Source organism: Arvicanthis niloticus, chromosome 3, assembly GCF_011762505.2.
Source record: "Arvicanthis niloticus isolate mArvNil1 chromosome 3, mArvNil1.pat.X, whole genome shotgun sequence".
NCBI classification, from domain to species: Eukaryota; Metazoa; Chordata; class Mammalia; order Rodentia; family Muridae; genus Arvicanthis; species Arvicanthis niloticus.
The window spans coordinates 48,890,240-48,910,921 of NC_047660.1; the positions used below are offsets into that span (position 1 = coordinate 48,890,240).

The window sequence follows — 20,682 nt, forward strand, 5'->3', positions numbered from 1 at the left end:
ACAGTAATGGTTGCCCTGATCCCTCAAGCACTGCATTTACAACACCATCCCCAGAGAATAATTACAATGTCCCATCATTATTCAACTAGGAAAGAAGCAATTGCCAACCACACAGCCATCCAATTGGTGTGTTGCTGAGAATTCCCCATGGCCACGCTCTGAATGCAGAAATAGGCGCAGAGGCCAGTCTTCTTACCATCTTTAGTGAAGCAATCCATTTTATCCCTACAGCCACTACCTTAGTCCAAGGTGATAGGCCTGCTGTCATTCATGCTGCACACTTCAACAGCCATAATAGCAAGAAAGAGTCTAAAACAATCACAACTATAAAATGTCTGTGTCATATGACCTGGAGCAGTCTGTTTCCTTCCCTTCAAAAATGGCAACAATGCCTACATCAGAGACTTTCTGCAGAGTTAGTGGGCTACAAGCACGAAGCCTTCAGAACAGTGTCCAGAACACAGTAGACAATGAGACAACTGCAATCATCCCTTCTCCAGCAGCCCCCGTCACCAACTGCTTAATTTCCCCATAAGTCCCAGCTCTCCCTCAGGTCTCTCCCGACTGACTCATTCCTGGACCCTCTCCACAGTTTTCAAGGCTCCATCAACTCAATGGCCTTCCTCAGGACTTCAGACTCAGGCAGATGGCCCTCCCCTGTTCTCCCTTTTCTGGGAGCCCCAGCCATGTTCCCCTGAATTGGGACCACATCTCCTTAAAGTCAAACAACTTGTAAGTGTCAAAGTCGAGAACCTAGCATTGTCAGACTCCAGAACATACTCCTCACCCAACACTAGCTTGGTCTTACTCTCAGTGTTCAATGAACTGACTTTCAGGTCACATTCCTCTGCTGGGACTGAGCCACATATCTCCCTTTAAAAGTGAAACAAAAACCTCTGATGGTCCTTTCCTCTGTTAGAAATCCATGATTTGAAATTATGAATTCCTTGGGTACTTTGTTTTGTCTTCCCTTGAATTACTTAGCATGAAGCTAAGCACAGTAGACAAATAATAAACCCATGCTGAATGAAATAACTGGGTGAGAGACAGATAGATAAATGCTCTATAAATGAACAGATGAATGGATACGTGAAATGATTTTGCCCATTATCAATCAATGTTAACCTTTTCAACACCTTCGGCTGGGCTCATTCATGGTCATAATCCACGTGACCCTGTAACAGAGGCCAACCACATGAACACCCCTCGTAGACATCTGTAGCTTCAGCAGCTCTTACCGGCACAAGTGGTCTGTACGACACAGGCTGCGCAGGTCCAGGCAATTGGGCTTCTCTTTGTCCTCATAGGAGCAACTGGGCAGGATGGTTTGCCGGCGACGCTCAGCACATGCGTGGTCCTGACAGGAGCAGAAGAGCATGCGGTAGGTATACTCGCTGGGCACACGGTCAAAGAACTGGCGCAGGGCCTTGTGGCACTTGCGGCGGTTGCAGCGTTCAGTGGGAGAGATCTCGCGGTTGCAGATGGAGATGTAGGAGGAGCGAAGCTTCTTGCAGTTGTCGTTCAGATTGCAAGCCTTGGCAGCATCCAGGCAGTGGTTGCTCTTGGCACTGACCACCGGGTCCGCCCCTGTCCCTGGAGGGCAAAGGGGAACATGAGTCAGAGATACACATGGACACAGGAGAAGGACATGCATGACCATTCAAGGTTGGTATGTTCCCATATGCCCACTCTGTGCCTCGATTTTCTTGTCTTGGGATAAGAACCATTTCCAAGAACATACGACTGTAGGGAGCATTAAAGATGTTGATATGCACAACATACATGAGAGTTGCAGGCAAGGAGTTCATGGCAAGGACAAGGAGTGACTCAGAAGGAGACCCTTGATCCAGAGTCTTAAACTAACCCCAGCTTCATACACTTGGAAATGGCTGTTTACTTCAAAAACATGGAAGTGAGTGTCATGGCCCTGTTTGGCGAGGGCGGGGGTGGGGGGGCAAGAAATAATGTGTCTGGCTCTGAGTCACATAACTTAGAGCCCATGTCGCTTGTTCCCCAGCAGTTCAGCAGGACTTCGGGGAAGTGGCACCACTGGCATTCAGAGTGAGGAACATTCATCATTGAGTGTTGTCAACAAGAATGTACTCCCAACCCCTATAACCACCAAAACTGTTCTTCTGTATCCAGAGGGGTGTAGCTGTCACTGCCACCTAAAGGAAAGCATTAGTCCTCTAAGTATGAAGGAAAGGCTGCCCCAAGTTGAACTCTGAACCTGCTGGATGTATGACCAACCATGAGGCAGACAGGCTGGGTCTCTTGCCCTAGTGTTATGGATTTTTATTGACTACATTGTGAGGAAATGTCTGAGGTTCACAGTAGGAATCACAAGGCACCTCTATAGTGGCTGTCCCAACCCTACAGACCTTAGCTGTACTATGGTGATAACTATCACAGAAACTATCTGACTCCATAACCAGCCAGTTCCCACCTAGAGAGATTCTCTTGTCCCACTTGATAATGGCCATAGGGAAGAGTAGAACCCCAATCTGCACATGCCCAGCTGAGATCTTCTGGGGAGTCAGGCGGGTGATCATCCAACCTAACCTGTGTTTTACAGGTAACGAAAATGAATGCTGGGTGAGTCCTGGCGCTGCCGCAGCCATCCAGAACACTGACAGGACACTAGAGCCAGAAGCCGGGTACTCAGCACCATCACAAGCCAGGGAGAACAATCAGTCTAGGCCAGAGGTGATCTCTTCCCACCCCACCCCACCCCCGGCCATGTTCAGTCTTCCCTGTGTATCTCTCTATATACAAGAACCTGCCATGGGGTATAGAAGAATCAAAACCAGACTTGTAGAGACTATGACCCCTCTCTGGCTATCCCTGGTGACTCCACATTTGCATATGCAGTCCCTGGTCCTCTGATTGCTTGTTCACTAAACATCTATAAAGTCCCAGTTCTGCACAGTCCTCTGCTGAGAGCCACACTGCACATAAAAGTATTAAGAAGAAACCCCAGCTAAAGAGCTGACCACTCCATGGAGGAAAGCAAGAGACAGAACCAGGCCGAGGACTAGGCCTTGTAGAACTGAGCCCGCCTTCAAGTCCTGGCTCAGCTACTCATCAGGTGTGTGGACAAACATTTTTTGTCTCAGTTTTCTTATCTGCAAAATAGGACCTATCACCAAGCAATTTTGCAAACATGAGAAATTACTCATAGTTGACTCTCCTGTGCATCATGACTTTGCCCTGTCTTCTAGAACATTCGCATTGGCTGTATGAGTGGATATCATTAATTGGGGACGGTGGGGGAATGGTCTCTTCATGGTCATGTTATTCCCTTAATCAGTTGCCCCATTTTCTGTTCCCCTTTAAAACAAACCACTATTTGTCTCCTTCATCTGTGCCTCATTCTGCATTTTTCTCTCAGACCTACATTAACCTGGCAGCTGCTCTTCTCTCTCATCACTGATAGGACCCCACTGGCCTAGCCTTTCCCAGCATCTCACTCGTATCTACCTGAACTTCCTTCCTCACTTGTCTTCATTCTGACCTCCCTGACACCTCTCTGCTCAGGTTGCTCTGTTGGTTCTTGTCTGTGGTCCCCAGGACTCATCCCTCCTCTCTGGCCACCTGAGGCTATCATTTCATCCCATGCCATAAAAACCATCAAACAGCTTCTAGATCCTGAGACCCTTGTTGAAAACCCCAGACTCATCTGTTTGCCTCTACTTAACACTACTACCTAAAAACCCAACACCCTTGTGTCAAACCCAGACCTCCGTGGGCTCAACTGACCACCAACCTAATCCTTCTGTAAGTGGTCATACAACACAGCTCCATCAATGCCTTTACTCAATCCTTAACTCCTCTCTCATTCACAAAGCACATTAGGAAAACCAGGAAGTCTCTGTTCCAAACATGCCCAGAATACATTTCTCACTGCCACTGCCAGCTTTCTCCAAAGCACCATGCCCCGCCCCCCAGCTTTCATAGCACCCCACAATAATCATCTCTCATCACAACTGGTGTGAATTTTAAGAACCTAAAGCACAGAGATGTGATACCAGTGTTCCAGGATATCTACTGGCTTCACTCTGTGGCTTTAGGATGAGCTACAAGGTTCTATATTTACACCGTTTAGAACGGTAACCACTGGACATTGAACCAGAAGATTAGAACACACAGACCAGATTCTAAAAGCTTATTAGTCAAAATACGTATCTCAGTAATAATTTCTTTGGTTTGATTACATGTCGAATGGATAATATTTTGGATGTGAAGTATTAAACATAATATCAAAATTAATTTCACCTATCTTTTTTTTTAATGTGGGCACTAGAACATTCAGAATTCCATGTGCCTAGCATGTTATGTTTCTTTTAAGAAGCATTGGTCTGTCTAACCTTGCTTCTCCTCCTCTTCCTCTTCCTCCTCCTCCTCCTCCCTATTGGTCACTCTATTCCAGTACTAGTTGCCTTGATCTTCCTGGGACAGACCAATGGTGGCCTGGCCTTGGGATCTCTGTCCTTGGTGTGTCCTTGAACTACAAGACTCTCCCCTCAATGATCATAGAGCAATGTGGATTGGTTGGATCAGGTCTCTGCTCAAAAGTTAGCTGATCTGTAAGTTCTCACCTACCAATCCAAAGCACTCCCTGGACTGAATTTACCCCCAAAATGGTGTTTTCCCCACAGCACACATCAGCCACAGTGTAGATACTTAACTCATTTCTTGTATCAAATTAAAGCAGATGTCATGTTACCCTCCGTGTATCAAAAGTTTGATACATGAATACTCAGTAAGTATTCCATATAAGGAATAACTCTAACAAGAACAATGCTCTGTTTACAGTAAATGCGTCAAAGTTTGTTTATATTTTGAAGGAAGCAAAACTGGCATAAACCAGGTAACAGTGGACAAGACTGCATTTATTCAAGTATTAATGGTGTCCTGGGCAAGAAGGGTCCAGAAGGCCGGAGTGGAACAGCTCAGAGGTGAGCCATCCACTTTAGCACTGCTTTGCCATCAGCAACCTTGTAATACTGAGAAGAGCAATGTTCCCTCTCTTCGTGGTGAAATAAAGGGGAAAGGAGTACAGGCAACAGAAGATTATTTGGTGATAAAAGGAAATGAGCTGTCACACCATGAGAAACTCACGAAAGCAGCAGGGCATAAGATACCAGGAACATGACATTTTGGGAGAAGGAAAACAATAGAGACTGTGAAAAGATCAGTGGCTATCAGAGGTTGGGGGAGGGAGCAATGAGTAGGCAAAACACAGGGTATTTTCAAGGCAATGAAATACTCTACATGATACTGCAATGGTCAGCAGGTACAACACATGTATCCAAACCCAAGGAATATACCAAGAGTGGATCCTGATACCAGTAACTATAAACTCCGGTGGAAACAGTATCACTGCTGTTGGCTGTAACAGAGCACCATCTGGAGTAGGGTGTTGGCAGTGGGGAGAGTGGGGAGCAGGAGAGTATGGGGACCTTATGACTTCCCTCAATCATGCCTGAGGGTGAACCTGCCCTAAAAACAATGAATCCCTTTAAAATAAAAACTGAAGGTATGATGGCTCACTTCTGTGTCTCAGCACTCAGGAGGTTGAGGCAGAATGATTGCCATGAGTTCAAGGTCAACCTCAGCTATATAGTAAGTTCCATGCCCTCAGGGGTTACAGAGGGATACTGTGTCTCAAAAAAAGGCAGGGGTATAGGGAGAAGAAGGAAGGAAAAGAGGGGAGATTTTAAAAGAGAAAAAAGAAATAGGTAGCGGTGAACTTAAGGCAGAAAGGAATCATGATTCATTTTCCTATTTTATTTCAAAGAAAAAAACGAACAGCTTTTGGCTGAGGAGATGCAAATAGAATAGGTAAACTGTCTGCTACACAAACATGAGGACCTGAGTTTGGATGCCCAGGACCACTGGAGGGAGGGAGGAAGAGTCCTGATGCATATTGCCAGACAGTCTAAATGAGTTCCAGGGTCCAAGAGAGATCCTGTCTTAAAAAAGTAAAGTGGAGAAGTGATTGAGGAAGACTCTGGATATTGATCCAGCCTTTATATGCACACGCACTTGTGTATACATGTGTACACACACAGAGAGAGAGAACATATACACCACTCACGCACATACACTACATACAAATCTAAATAAATTCATGCATAATGCATACAGGCATACAAACATACATACATACATACATACATACATACATACATACATACATACATACATACCAGGTACTTCTCCAGCCACCAGCTGGACACAAGTTCTGCCCATCTGTGTAAATGTTAATACTGAGTTCTGGAAGAGGTTAGAGTACAGAGAAAAGGAGCTGTCTGAAGGTGGGGGGACATGGACATACTGATTTTCTTTGCCAGAACTGACAAAGTGTGTCGGAGGAAGTAGGAGAAGGGGTCTCAAGCAGAGGGGACAGTCAAATGAAGGCTGAGAAGAACAGAAGAAAAATCATGCCTAGAAATGGGAAAAGGAGCAAGGAAACGGGAAAGGGAAAGCTGATCCACCGGGCAATGGACTCGGCCATGGTGGAGCCTTGACCTCCAAGCTGTTTCGGCCATTCAGCAGGCTGTGCAAGGACCCAAGGATGCCTGTGAGCACAAAGGCTGGTGTGGCCTGTCTCTGTGGGGGTGTTTTCCTGTACCAGACAGTCCTCCCTGCACTTGTTAGATGCCTGCTGGCTGGCAGGAGCAGAGAGAGAGTAGCCTGGGGCCAGGGAGGAGGGGGGGGGTTGCTGCAGAGAAGCAGTTGACAACTGCTAACAGAGCAACCGCTAATTTAGGCCTGTGGCTGCATCTAGGTTCCCCCCAGGTGCTCTGTTCCCCTCCTCACAGAAGTGTTCGTAGCTAATGCCAGTGTAATTATAGCTCCAGTGGCTTCCATTTGGAGCTTGAATAGTCAAAGTGTTTGCTCTGGAGTGGGACATGTAAACCCCTGGGCCTCAACTTGGTAAATTTCCTAGAAAAAAAAAATCAAGAAATGCAGCAGTGTGAACAACAACTGCCTAGATGAGGAAGATGCCCCCTGCCTGAGTCCGCAGGGGGCGAAGGGATGGTGGATGCTCCACTGTAGAGAAAGCCACCCCCTCAGAACTAGCCTAGCTGCCTACTTGAGCATTTGTCATGCGCAAAGAATGGGGCTCAGCACACAGCCAGGTGCATGCAGGCCTAGGTGACACGTTTGTGGCACAGACTGCCTCTTTCCTGCCTACTATATTTCATCCCACCCCATGGCCTTTCTCCCAGTGCCTAGAAAGTTAAGTTCCCACCAAGGAAGAAGTGGAAGGATTACACACACACATTTGTTCCTCCTGAGTCCCTCAACCTCAGCCTACAGCTAAAAAAAAAAAAAGTACAGTAGACAGAGATGAAGATTCTGGAAGCTTAGGCCCGCTCAGTCTCCGCCCATTCCACTGTGCACATAGCTTAGACTTCACAGACCTCATCAGAGACTTGGAAACTAAAAATGAACGCCAGGCCCTCTGACCCAGGACTGGTCATCCCTGACAGATGTTGCCACTGATGTCCTCTATGGGTCCCCTGGGCCTGTAGAGAGAGGAGCAGAGACGGGCCAAGATGTACATGGTGCACAGCTGCCCAGGGGAGAGGGAGGCAGGATTCAATTGAACTTGGCACTTTCCAAAACCTCAATAAATCCCTCCTACAGCAGCTTGAGCCCCCAGAGACTTATCTTGGCTTCTTTATTCCTTTTCTTGTTCCTCCCTCTGCAAGGAACAAGAAAAGATGGGTAATGAGCCTCACCACAAAAGGTCCAACGCCAGCCTCCCACACCCCAGCCTCGGTTCTCTTTTCTTGCCACGAGCACTCTCTTGAGCTGGTCTGTCTGCAGCACCAGGCTGTCCCCAGATAACATAGCACCCTTCATGTCATGACATTCTCTAAATAGCTCTTCTGTATTTAATATAGAGTTGAGTTTGCCAAACCAGTCACCAGCCCCAGCCCACCAAATTTTAGCCCTGTTGACAGTATAGCTTCAGTGAATATTTCTTGTTTCTTTTTCTTTAAGGATGTTGGGGCGGGGGGAGGGGAGTACGGTGAGTTGAGTGAGTGTTCTACCACGGAGCTACTCACCCAGCCATTTTTACTAAGTTATTCAAACTGGCCTTGAACTCATTTTATGGTCCAAAGACCCCTTGATCATGTGATCCTCCTGCCTCAGCCTCCCACACAGTTGGAATTACAGTCCTAAACTACTAAACCTGCCTTACTCCCCTAATTCTTAAGTGAATTTTTTAAGTTTTTCTTTAACTGATTCAGTCTTCAATTCTTACAGATATACCTTTCTTAGTACTGTCTCCATTAGTTCTAGAGCTGACATAGTAAAGGCATTACTTTTCAATCTTAATTGTGTATCATACACAACTCATATTCCAGCTGCACTTGTTTGCACTCAGAAGCAGGAGACTAGCTGTGAGCAGAGGTGAACAGACTCCATAATCTCAGGATTCCAAAGACCCACTGAGTCACAAGCTTTATGACTGGCACTTGGATTTTGTACCTACCCCATGATTCTAAGCTGTTTTCCAAAGTTTCAGCCCAAACTAGAGACAAGGTCCAGGTAGTGACCACTAGCCCCAAACACATATTCATGGACATGCAGACACACGCACCTAATACCCCTAGCTCACCACTGAGCAGTGCCACCTGAGCAGAAGGTAGCATATGGCTCTGTTGTCACCTGAGGACAATTCTCAGACAGGTTTTGTTCCTCCTATCGCCTCCCTAGCCCCAACCATCAAGGCAGACTTTCCAACCACAAACAGGTGGCAGAAACAAGAGTCTCAGCCTTCTGAGATATTACAAGTCACAGGGACCTAGATACAACTTCCCTTCTTGCCCATGGGTCATCTTCGCCCAGCCTCATTTATACACATCTGCACACAAATGCTCTCCACCGACGGCACCATGAGCTGACTGTCAGCAGTCACTGAAACAAACAAATATTTTCAGGAACTGGCTACACACCATGAAAGATGGAGTCCCTGCCCTCCAGGGGCTTCCATTCTAGTGACAGGAAAACTGGTAATAAGACACAGACACATAACACAATTTAATGGATTGGCAAGTGTACCAACGGATAGAGAAAAGAATGATAAGGAGATGAGACGCAGAATGTTTGCCTGGAGGTGATGTCAATCTGAGAATGATGAATGAGCTATACTAAGTATACTTTTGGTACACTAAGAAAGGACATGGGTGAAACGGACTAAAGAGATGAGTGCCAGGCTGTTTGAGGCGCACTCCAGAGAGAGGAAGGCTTGAGAGGGTGGTCACTGTAGCCCACTTTCATTCTGTATGTTAAGTGCAGATAACAGCAAAACAGGACTGGCTGGATTTCGAGTGGGAGGAGAGAGAAGACGAGCGTTTTCGGGTCGATAGCGATGATTCATTAGACAAAGAATACTAGGGAGAAAGGAGGAGGGCAGAATTAATTGTTTCAGGATGAAACCTGGTTGGTATGAGAGAATTTGTAAGTGCCCAAATAGAAATGGTGACAAGACGGAAAGATCTTGGGCTAGAGCCACCAAACTAGTCATAACTAACATGGGGAAAGCCTGACTCAACGAGACTGCCTAGGTTGAGCAGGAGAATAGAGATTAAAGGGGAGGTGTCCAGAACCATGGGTGCCCATGTTTAGTACAGGCTGAGAAGCAATGGAACCCGAGTTGGAAGAAGTCAAAAGGGTCTCGTTTCATGAAGCCAAGAGTTTCAAACATAAAAGAGATGAAGGAGAGTCAAGTAGATAATCAACAGACCTCAAGCAAATAGCATTGTGTGCTAACAAGAAGATAAAGAAAAAACAAACTACAGAGCAGGATGATTGACTGGAAAGACAGAGGGGGAAGGAGAGGGGCAGGAGAATAGAAAGAAGCAGGGAGCCCAAGCTATAACCTAACTGTCATCTCTTGTCCTCAAGAGGCCACCCAACTGCAGCTTCTGGTTTGCAGCCATCAGTCTCTGAACTCTCTCCCACCACTGGTCATGGACTGCTGGAGACGTAACAACACTAACCTGAGATGGCTCCCAGCTGCCTGGAGCTCAAAGTCTAGAGCAGAGGAGATGAGAACCATAGACAGACAAACACTTTCCTGGCCTTCCCAGGTTTCATTGTCTGTCTCTGGTTCTTGTTGAGTGGGCACTCTGGCTCAGAAGTAGTGTGGGAGGGGAACCTAGCTGAACATAGGCTACTGACAAGCAGAAAAGGTGTGTAGAGGTTATAGGAACCTCTCTGCACCTCATTTGTCTCGTCTGTGAGATGGGACCACAATCCTTTATACATCCAGGAAATGTCCAAGGTGAAACAGAATGATGACAACTAAAATATTCACTGTGGTTTGAATGTAACTTGCATGTCCTCTAAGGGCTCATGGGTTAAAATTTTGGTTAATCCCCTGCTACTAGGAGATGGCAGAACCTTTGGAGATGGAGGTTATGGGGAGGTCTCTTCTTTGTTGAGTATGTGCTTTTGGAAGGAAGCACACATGGATTAGTGGTTCTAGAGAGAGGAAGGACTGTCATAAAAGCCTGAGTTTGGCCTTAGCCTCTCGACTCAGGTCCAAGATGTAACCATTTGTTCCCATTCGTGCCCCTCACAAAGAACTACTGCTCTCCAGTCCTGGACTTGGACCCACCCAAACTCTGAACTAAATGAGATTTTTTTTTCTTGTATAATTGTCCGCTGCTAGTGTTTTTCTTATAGTAATGAAAAGCTCATTACTAATGGCCCTCAGAGTCTCCAATTCATAGCATGTAAGCAACAAGGGCCTGCTTAAAAATAAGATCCCCAGCTGGAAAGTACTTCTTCCCATCTTTCCATTTTGATAACATCCATCACATCTTGCCAATGGAAAAGGTCAGATACATGTGCTCCTGCCTTTATACACTATGCTCAAAGAAAAGACGGCCCCTTGGTCTCCCACTCCATGAACAAAAGGCCATCTCTAGAGCTCCTCCTCTCCATACAGAAAATATGCCAAAGCAGGACCTCAGAGCCTTTCTCATATCTGTCCCCCACCCCTGAAGTTCCTATTCAATCTACAGAAAAATGGTACCTTAGTTTGCTCCCAAGAGACAACAGGACCAATTCCAACATTCCACCTCCCATCCTTTTCCATTGTCATCCAAAGCTCAGAGACCTGAGAGGACCTGAAGCCCCATCCTACACTACTCTGTATGTCCAGAGCACTGCCCTCCCCAGACATGCTCTGAGAGTCCTAATGCAAGCCCAGTAACCCCAACACAAAATCACCCAAGTACTCTTTAGAGGAGGCAGACATTTTGAAAGCAGGCTAGGCCACCAGAAGTCAACTTGATGAATGGCAAAAAGCAGTGGAAATCAACAAGAAGAATCTACTTGAATGCTTTGGAAGATCATGTTACCTCTTCCCACTCCTCAACTCCCCATTGCCACAGCCATGCCCCGGCTTCTTTTCTGTATCCGTACCAACATCCCAACCTTGAACCAACCATCTTCTTCCCACCTCCACAGCTTTCTCTCAGGAATTCCTACTCTAGCAAAATTTGTCACCCACCCTGAGACTTGCTCATTGTCCTGACGACCCCATCCACCAACCCACCCCATCCTCAAACATTCCTTTTACAGGCTAAACTTTCAAGCCTCCGGGCAAACACATTACCTCATCGGCTCCTCCTCTGACACACTTATCTGGAAGGAAGCAAAGCCACCTTCCTTTTTCCGTGCTGGCTCAGCAACCAAGTGTCACTCAGAGACAAACCATCCAAAATGACTGTTCTCACTTGAAATTCCTGTATTCAAGTCTCAAATATCCTATTTTTTAAAAAAAAATCTACCTCACAGCTTCTCCTGACTCGGTCTCCCTGGGCTGTTGTTTCTTCTCTCTTTATTCTAAGCTGACAACACTGTGTTTTTTTGTGTGTTCAGGCTGCTACAAAGGAAAAACAATACAGATCAGGTGGCCAGTAAGTAACAGAATTCCCCTCTGAAGGCTGGGAAGTCTAAGCTGTCTAGCAAGCACTCACTTTCAGCTCACAGACAATCATGACTTCTTATGCCACTGTTTGTCCAATGGCACAAGGGAGTTAGTTCTCTGGGCAATCTTTTACAAGAGCATTAGTTCAAGTCAAGGGGACCTACCCCTCATTACCCAGTTTCCTCTGAATCCTATGACCTCTTCTGGCTTCCACGGGTACCTTCACACACACATAAACTCATGCAGGCACACATACACACAAACATAAAATAATAAGTGAAAGCCCTCTTAATATCATTGCCTTCAGAATTGAGATTTCAGCACGTGATCTGGGTGGGAGGTGGGGCATACATGAACATTCAGAGCACAGAACACGTTGCCTCCTATTTTATAAGGAAACAAAAGAGCTGAAACTCCCTCACCTTCCTTCCCTGGCAAAAGCCAGCCTATCTCACTGGCAACCCAGCTCTGCCTTCTGTTACTACGGAGGCAGAAGTGTCCCTGCCAGAGGCCACCTGGCCTCCTGTGCTCATGTGTGCCATGTGGCTCACATCCCTCCTCACCACTCAAGGACATCCCTCTTGCCACCCTTCACTCCCCTCTTGTGCCCTCCAAGTTCTCCTGGTCATGTTCCATCCAGTGCAGAGGACAATCACATGGCCATTACTACCCATCCCCAAACAGAACAACTCACTTTGGCCCACCAGTCCTCTGCTTAAGCTGTTCTTCTTCATAATAAAACCTGAGAAGGTAAAGTCCCCCCGCCCAACAAATCCATCAACCCATCTCACCCTCCCTGTGGGTTCAGTAGTAGACTGCAGTAACTCCATGTGGCCAAGGGAAGTGGCCATGTCTCCAAGCCTCTTTTGCTTGACTTGGGCCACAGCTGGTACAACACACTTCCCTTCTCTAATAGCTCCCACTCGCCCCAGCCCCCACTCCCAGATGATGATTCGCCTTCTCTATAGCCCTCTGCTTGTTAGATCTTACTCTCTCTCTCTCTCTCTCTCTCTCTCTCTCTCTCTCTCTCTCTCTCTCTCTCTCTGACTAAGCTTTATTACTTCCACCATTCCAAATGCCATTTGTATACCAATATCTCCCTACACATTGCCCCTGATTTTGGCATTTTTCAGTGCAGGTCTACCAGACATCTCAATCCTGATATAGACTAAACAGAATTCTTTATTTCTACCCACTCCACCCACTTTATCCTTTCCTTCATCATTATCATCCTAATAAGTGGCAGCATCACTGACGTGCAAGCTTAAAATGTGGTTGAGCCATAATTCTAACTCCATATACCCACACACTCTATCGAAAGTCCATGTGTTTGCTCCACTCTCCTCTGTCTGTCTGTCCGGGACCTGGACTTCTGCAGTAACACCTTGACTGGTTCCACACTTGCTCACAGGCCTGCTTTCTCCTCACCATCCACTCTCCCATTGAGCAAGAGTAGCTTTCAAATGCACGCATTGTAATGTGTTGTTTGTTCAAGCATCTAAAATCCTCCTGATGGCTCCCCATTACTTTTCAATTAAACCTCCAACTCCTATCTGATCTGTATGACTTACAGTGCCACCTACCCCAGCATCCCCTCCCATAACACCACTCTCCACCTCACTCAGGGCTGTAGCTACATGGCCTTTTGCAGGTCCAACTCACACACATGCGTTCCCCACTGGGGTCTTTCCCTACTTGTCACAAGCCTGCCATTCCCCCAAAATCCCCCATGCTAGGTTCATGACTGGGTGTTCATAATAATCTCATTCAACATCTGACTTTAGTGTCTGCTTAGCAATTGTCACAATTATATTTATCCTGTTAATTTGCTCCTTTGCCTGTTTCTGTTTTTCCCTATCTATAGCACCTCAGTTACATAAGAAAAGAGAGTCTTTGGTTCAAGTTATTGCTGAATCCTCTACACCTAAATAAGGGCATGGGACACCAGGGGTTTCTGGGAATATTTGGGAACAAATGCTTCCTGAAGAAGGCTCATGGAAAACAGCCCCCAGGTAAGAATGCCCTAAATTATACACGCTCTTAATGCTAGTTGGTTTTGTTGTTGGTTTTGTTGTTGTTGTTGTTGTTGTTGTTGTTCTTTGTTTTTGTTGTTGATGTTGTAAGCCAGATCAAAATGCCTTCCTATCTTCTAAGTCACCTCAGTATTCATTCCTAAGCCATGTTCTCAGAACTTTCCAGAAAGAAAGTTCTGGAGGGGCTGGGAAGAGTGGCCACTCCCTGAGGGGCAGCAGTTTGGATTCTGTTCTGACCTGGGGAGAGCCACATCTCCAGCCTCTATCCTTCTACTACCCTGGCTACAGCCCATCCCTCTCCTTCCTTTTCTATCTGCAGGCAGAAAGCCACTGCCTCAAATTCACAGCCATTCCCACACACACCACTACACACATACTGACACACTATGTTAAACACACTCAACACCTCATACACATCACCACACAAAGACATGACACAATTATACTAGCCACATAAAACCACACAAACAACCCAACATATTAACTCACATGTATACACATTAAACACATTCCATACACATACCTGCACATACAATCTACTCACTACACATACACACACATGCTAGCATACATTACATGCATGCCACCCCACATACCACAACCACATACTAACTTACACAGCCTATACACATATATAGTACACACACACACAAGCCATCCCATAAACACCTATCACCACACATAGATGTCAACACACACACATATATAATAAACATATACACAAAACCACCATAAACACATATCACCACACATACTTACTACTGCACACACTTACATACACATACCCATTAGGTACATGCCATTCATGCATCCTGACACACATATCTATATACATACTAAAGGCTAATCCATGCACACACCACCACACAAATATTCACATACACACACAGCCTGAATCAATATACATCGGCCCAGATACACCACCTCATGTATGTACACATCCCTGTTCTCACTCCACTCTGTGTCCCCACATGGACCTCTCACCCTGCTATGGTTCTTTCTCTGTACTCCCTGCTGTCCCGGGATCATATGGTTGGATGGATGGGGTGGGGAGGAGTGTATCCAGTGTGGGAACTCACGTCACTCACACCTGACTTCTATCAGGATAAACTGGAGTTGGTACAGTTAGTGGCTGAAGCAGGGGCCAACCGCGGAGTACAGAATCCCAAGAAAGCCAGCTCAGGAGCTGATGATGGCAGAAAGTGTCCAGCCAAGAGCCTCCTCCCATGCCAGCAGAGCTCATCACACACAAAAGAAGCAATCAGGTGGCTGTCTACGCAATGACAGACCAAAAGAAAAATACCTTTACCTGCAAAAAGACCCACCCAAGCCAGACACCTGAAGGTCTACCATTAAAAAGCATGCCTTTAGGTTAAACTTCTTCTCTGGTGATGCTTTTTTCCCCCCAGAAATTTCTTCCTTGAACACAAAGGCAACCAGAGATGAAGTCACCAACACCCTAATCACACCTCAGTGCGAGCAAATCCCTTCACTCGCTGACAGGAGACTGAAGTCCCCCACCTTTTACAGAAATGAGAAAATGGAAAGAGAAGAGAGGCATCCGGATCTCTACAGCTCCGGGACTCCTAGGTGGAGATGCTGGCTCACACTCTGATGGTCCTAGTCGCCCATCAGCATGGCCACAGCCATGGGTCACTCACTCCCACCAAGCCACACTTCCTCTCCCTGCCGAGCAGATTTCTCTGTGAAAGTGGGGTGGGGTGGGGGGGACAGAAAGGGTGACAGCTACAGTTAGAACCCAATTTCTGTTGACACTCAGAGTCCCTGACAGCTGTTAGAAGAAGAATGGGATTTTAAAATTTAAATAACACACTTCTGCATTCGGCTCAGGGAGACAACCTGAGGATAAGCAGTTTATCGCCTGAGCCGCCATGAAGGGGGCAGGGAGGGCCTCTTCCAGCTCCTCCAGCCCACCCACCTGCTGACATCCTCCATTCTGTGACTGTCTCACGGGAATCTCTAGATCACACAGCCTGGCTGCTGGACGCTAAAGCTGAGCCTCTCATCACTTTGCATACCCCAGACTGTAAGGCCCATCCATACCTGCCCCAGTGGGCCAAGGAGCTAGAAGAAGCAGGCTGGCATGACAGGGGCTTCTCTAGGCATACAGCAGGGCCCAACCTTCCCTCCAGAGCCGCTGGGGTGCTCTTCAAAGTGTATTGACTCTGGGGCCTAAAGATAAATTCCTTCTCCCAAGGATAGCCCAGCCTACCTCCCTTGAGCTGAGCTTTCTTGTCCAAGCTGTTACCTCAAGTACTGCTATGCCACAACACTCAGTATCCAATGTTCCCTGAGCCCATCAGGCTCAGAAAACATAGGCTCTCCCTTATTCACAAGCTTAGCCAGGCTTCCCAGCCATAATGCAATCAGAGATGCCCGAGCTAGAGAGAGAGAGACCAGTCAGCAGTCCTTGCTACACAGGAATGAGGACCTGAGTTCAAACCACAGGACAGCTGTGAAAAATCCAGGCATAGTGGTACATACTTGTAATCTCAGTGCGAGAGGAGGCACAGACAAACAGCTCCCTGGGCTCACTGGCCCCGCAGTCTCACCTACTCAGCAAGCTCCAGAACAATGAGAAGACCCTATCTCAAAAAGCAAGGTCCTTGTACCTATGGAGTAACACCTGAGATTGACCTTGATACACAAGTATATACAAGTGTAAATACACATAAACACCACACACACACTCATACACACGCATGCGCACACACACACACATGCACACAGAAAAGAAATGTCACTCCCAGGATCCCCTTTCTCATCTACTAAGACTTCCATGATAGCCCCCCAGACACTGCTGATTTCTGCTTCCCCTGAAATCCTGGGACAGCATTTGGTTTGAACCACATGGACAATGAGCTACCTGTAGGATATCTCAGCTGAGTGTACACTCCCTTGTACACAGAGGGCACAGGTCTCACCTTGTGCAGTAGTGGACTCCATGTCTCTCCAGTACACACTCCACATGGACTGAATAAAATGATATTCATTTCATGGCCCACCTTGACCATCTTCTCTGTGAACATTTCTTGTGCCCCAGCAAGGCACACCTCATCTCTGCACCTCAGAACTCAAAAGATCCAGCACACATGGAACACTCAGAGTTGTTTGGAAACCTCGGTTACCTTTTCCTGGGCAGGTCTAGCACTCAGACTAAATCATTTTCTCCCTTCAATACCCAGACAGTGACCCCAGTGGTCACCATCTAGGGTGCTCCAGTGTGCCACGTACCACATGAGAAGCTGTCCTTATGTCATTACCCTACACAAGTCAACTGACCTATCTTATCCACAGATGAGAAAAATGAGATTCAGGAGACCCAAATAGGCCAGAGGTCCCACGGTTAGTAGAGCAAGGCCAGGATTCCATGCTAAAACTAGCGGACCACAAAGTCCACGTGTCATCCTTCATTCTAGGCTCTCAGGAGTTGTATAATGGGTGTAAAGCACAGAAGTATGTACCAGGAGGTATGGAGAGGAATGCACACACGGGAGACAGACATGCACAAGTGCTTGAAACCTAAGGATGAGCACCAAGATGAAGTATTGTGCCATGGAATCAAGAACAGGACAGCAATCCCTCTCAGAAGCCACATGCAAGGCTTCCTGGGCATGAGTTCTCTCCTATTCCACAACTCCAAAGGAGACCACAAGGGCCACCCAAGAGAAAGTCCCTAGCCCTCCTTATGATCCATCCAAGCTAGATGACCAGTTAGAGTAGAACATCCAACCTTCTACCCTCGAGCCACAGAAAGCCCCTGAGCTCAGGTCTCTCACAAGCCACTACCCGTCCCAACTAGTGACTGGACGGCGATCATTGTATAAGACTTCGACTAAGCCTTAGGGTGCCACTAAAGAAATCCACTAAAGAGGGTCCTCTAAAGAAATCACCCTGTCACCTCCATACTTCAGCTCCCACAAGCTCTGTTTGCCGTTACAAGTCATGTCAAGCCAACAAGAGGTCCATAGCAATTTCTCAAATGCTATCTAGATTGAGCCTGCCACCATCTACCATCTGACCTTGGAGAAGCTACTCCCCGATCGTTTCTACATAGCTAACATATTTCCATGCAACATGCCAGGCAAAGTGCTTACCTACGTTATTTCATTTGGTCCTTGTAAAAATCCCAGAAAATGGATGTTTCTGCTGGCTCATGCACATTTCTAAGGAGATGCTAGACAGAGCTCAAAGTTGAAATTAAACCCAGTCTGTTGTCTATCCCTTCTCTCTGAACCTCAATTTTCTTTACATAAAACAGAGAGTGTGGTTGATTTACAAACATGCTTCGAACCTATGTCTTAAGCAATGCTTTTATGGGATGTAGACCCTGGAGATTCCCCCAGGGATCTCACCCAAAATTCAGAGGCAGAGCCTAATGACATAGTACCTTCTACCTATTGCTTCTCTGTGCTCCTTAGTGTCATAGCCCCATAGCTGTGAGAGACACCCTTGCCTGCCCAAACTAGTCCTCCTTGTTCACTGATACCAGCCACATCCTCCATCCTCCACTGGGCCCACACACCTGCTAGCTCCAGGTCATCTTCTTAGAATCTTCTCCAGAGGAACTCTCTGCTTAAAAGCTTTTGTTCTCTTTTCTACCTTTTCTATCCCCCCCCCCCCCCCGCCTGCCTTCTCAGCTTCTTAGGGGATCACAGAAGCCTGGGACAAGATGATCACGTAATTTCCACACCCTGTATCCCACCTAAACAACCTCTTACCCGCATTGCCCAGATTCAGCTGAGAGAAGATGACTAACTAGCAAGCCCATTTGGTCTTCAAGTGTAAAAGTTACATCCCCTAACCTATTCTCACTAAAGCCTCTTTGCCACCCCTGAAGGAATATGAAATATGCCCAGTTTACAGATGTAGCCACCTAGGTGCAAAAAGACCCTGGGGAGGCCCAAGAACACACAGTCTGTTATGATCTACACGTTGAAAGCCCTCCGAAAGCCCAGATATTGAGCCTCTGGTTGATGACAATGCTTTGGAGCTGATAAAACCTTGAGATGATAGGGCCCAGAGGGAGGAAGTCAGGCCAGAGAACATGCCCACAGAGTGAGTTTTAGGACTGTGGCCCTTTCCAGCTACCATCAGACAAAGAGCTTCCCTCCACCAACACACTTCCACCATGGTGTGCTACTGTTTACACAGGCCCAATGCAACAGGGCCAAGCAACCATGGACTGAAACCATGAGCCCAAATAAACTTTCCCGCCTTCCAAAATGTACCTCAGTCTTTACCTCAGGTCTTTTGGCTTAAGGATAGAAAACTGATTAACACACTCAGCAACCAAGACAAGATTTGCTCCCAAGACTATTGCCCCATCCCCCAACCCACATGCCCATGATCCCTATGTCAGATACCTCTTCAAATGCTCTGGCGTATGCTTTCAAGGACAGTTTAAATTCAAAGAACAAAGAAAGCCCAACATCTTCATGAAATCTCTCTTCGCGTATTAACGTAAAGGCTCCCAGCATTAGATGCTTCAACATCTCTATTGCTATTGGTCAGTCTGTCACAGTCACACTGCCCCTAGCTGGCCTTGGGATGGAACTGGCTGATCCATCATTGAACCCAGGATGTGTCAAGTAAGACCATAGAGAAAGGAGGGTAGGGATTAGGCTGTGCCCTCCCCCAAGACCTCAGGCATGCAGAGGATGTTGTAAGAATTCTGGCAGCCTTCCTTGTCAACTGAATCCCAGAAGAACTTTCCAAGAACCCCAACAGAGATGAAGAGTTCATGCTCCAGGGATCCCTATAACAAACACAGCCTCAAACCTCAGAGAGGAACAGTAAAAAGATCAAGGCAAGAGGACCCCTAACACAACAGCCTCCCTCTTTCCAAGGGCCCCAGCTAGTAATGGTAAACCAATAGGGCATACTCCCCAACACAGGCTCCTCAGAAAAATGGTAGAAGGACTGCACACAGCCAAGCAAAGACATGTGGAAGTGGGGAGCCACTTCCTGTCAACTACATGTCATCCTAGAGGGCGGCACACACTAAGACCCAGTGCTCGGATACAGGATCTCAGGTCTCCCTGCCCAAAGACTCACCAATCCATGGAGACCCAGGCAGGGACCTGTGACATCCAGAGGTCCAAGCTTGTGGGACAAAGGATGAGGGAGCTCAAATTCGTGTCTTGGTCTCTCAGGGGGAAAAAAAAATCTCAGATCTGGAGCTGGGAAGCTGAGTATCCAAAGCCCTATGGGGGATTTGGGACACATCACATTAGCATCTGGCTTCCTGATTCTGATTCCCATCTTCTTTCTGCTGAATGCCCCGCCCCATAAGGGCTTCCTTGGTCTTTTGGAGTAGGGCCAGTGTGGAGTAGGGTCTTTTGGCCAGGGCCTCCCCTCCTTAGCTGCCTCTCCAGAGAGTGCTGCTCCCTCAAACAACTTCAGGGTTAGTCTCAGTGATCCTTCCTCAAAGGTGTTGACAATACAAATGAAGAGATCAATGGATGTGCAGATTACAGAGCCAGCATCTTGCCAGCATCAGGGGATAACTGAACCAGATATGACTCTAGAGCCCTGTGTCACTTCTGCTGTCCGCCGAAATAGTCAACAGAACTGTGCATTAGTTTCTTGTCATCGTGACCAAATACCTGACAGCAGTCACACAAAGGAAGACAAGTTTCTTTTAGCTTGTGGTTTAAAGGG

At 46.9% G+C, this 20,682-nt stretch overlaps 1 protein-coding gene across 3 annotated transcripts in view; it reads right to left on the bottom strand.

The window, feature by feature from the left end:
* Gfra2 (GDNF family receptor alpha 2) overlaps positions 1-20,682 on the bottom strand; it is an 89,400-nt gene that overhangs the window by 51,893 nt on the left and 16,825 nt on the right. For all 3 annotated transcript variants that reach the window (XM_076930755.1, XM_034498642.2, XM_034498641.2), the window contains one exon: positions 1,239-1,593. In XM_076930755.1, coding sequence (XP_076786870.1) covers positions 1,239-1,593 — 355 coding nt within the window. The remainder of the gene's footprint in view (positions 1-1,238; positions 1,594-20,682) is intronic.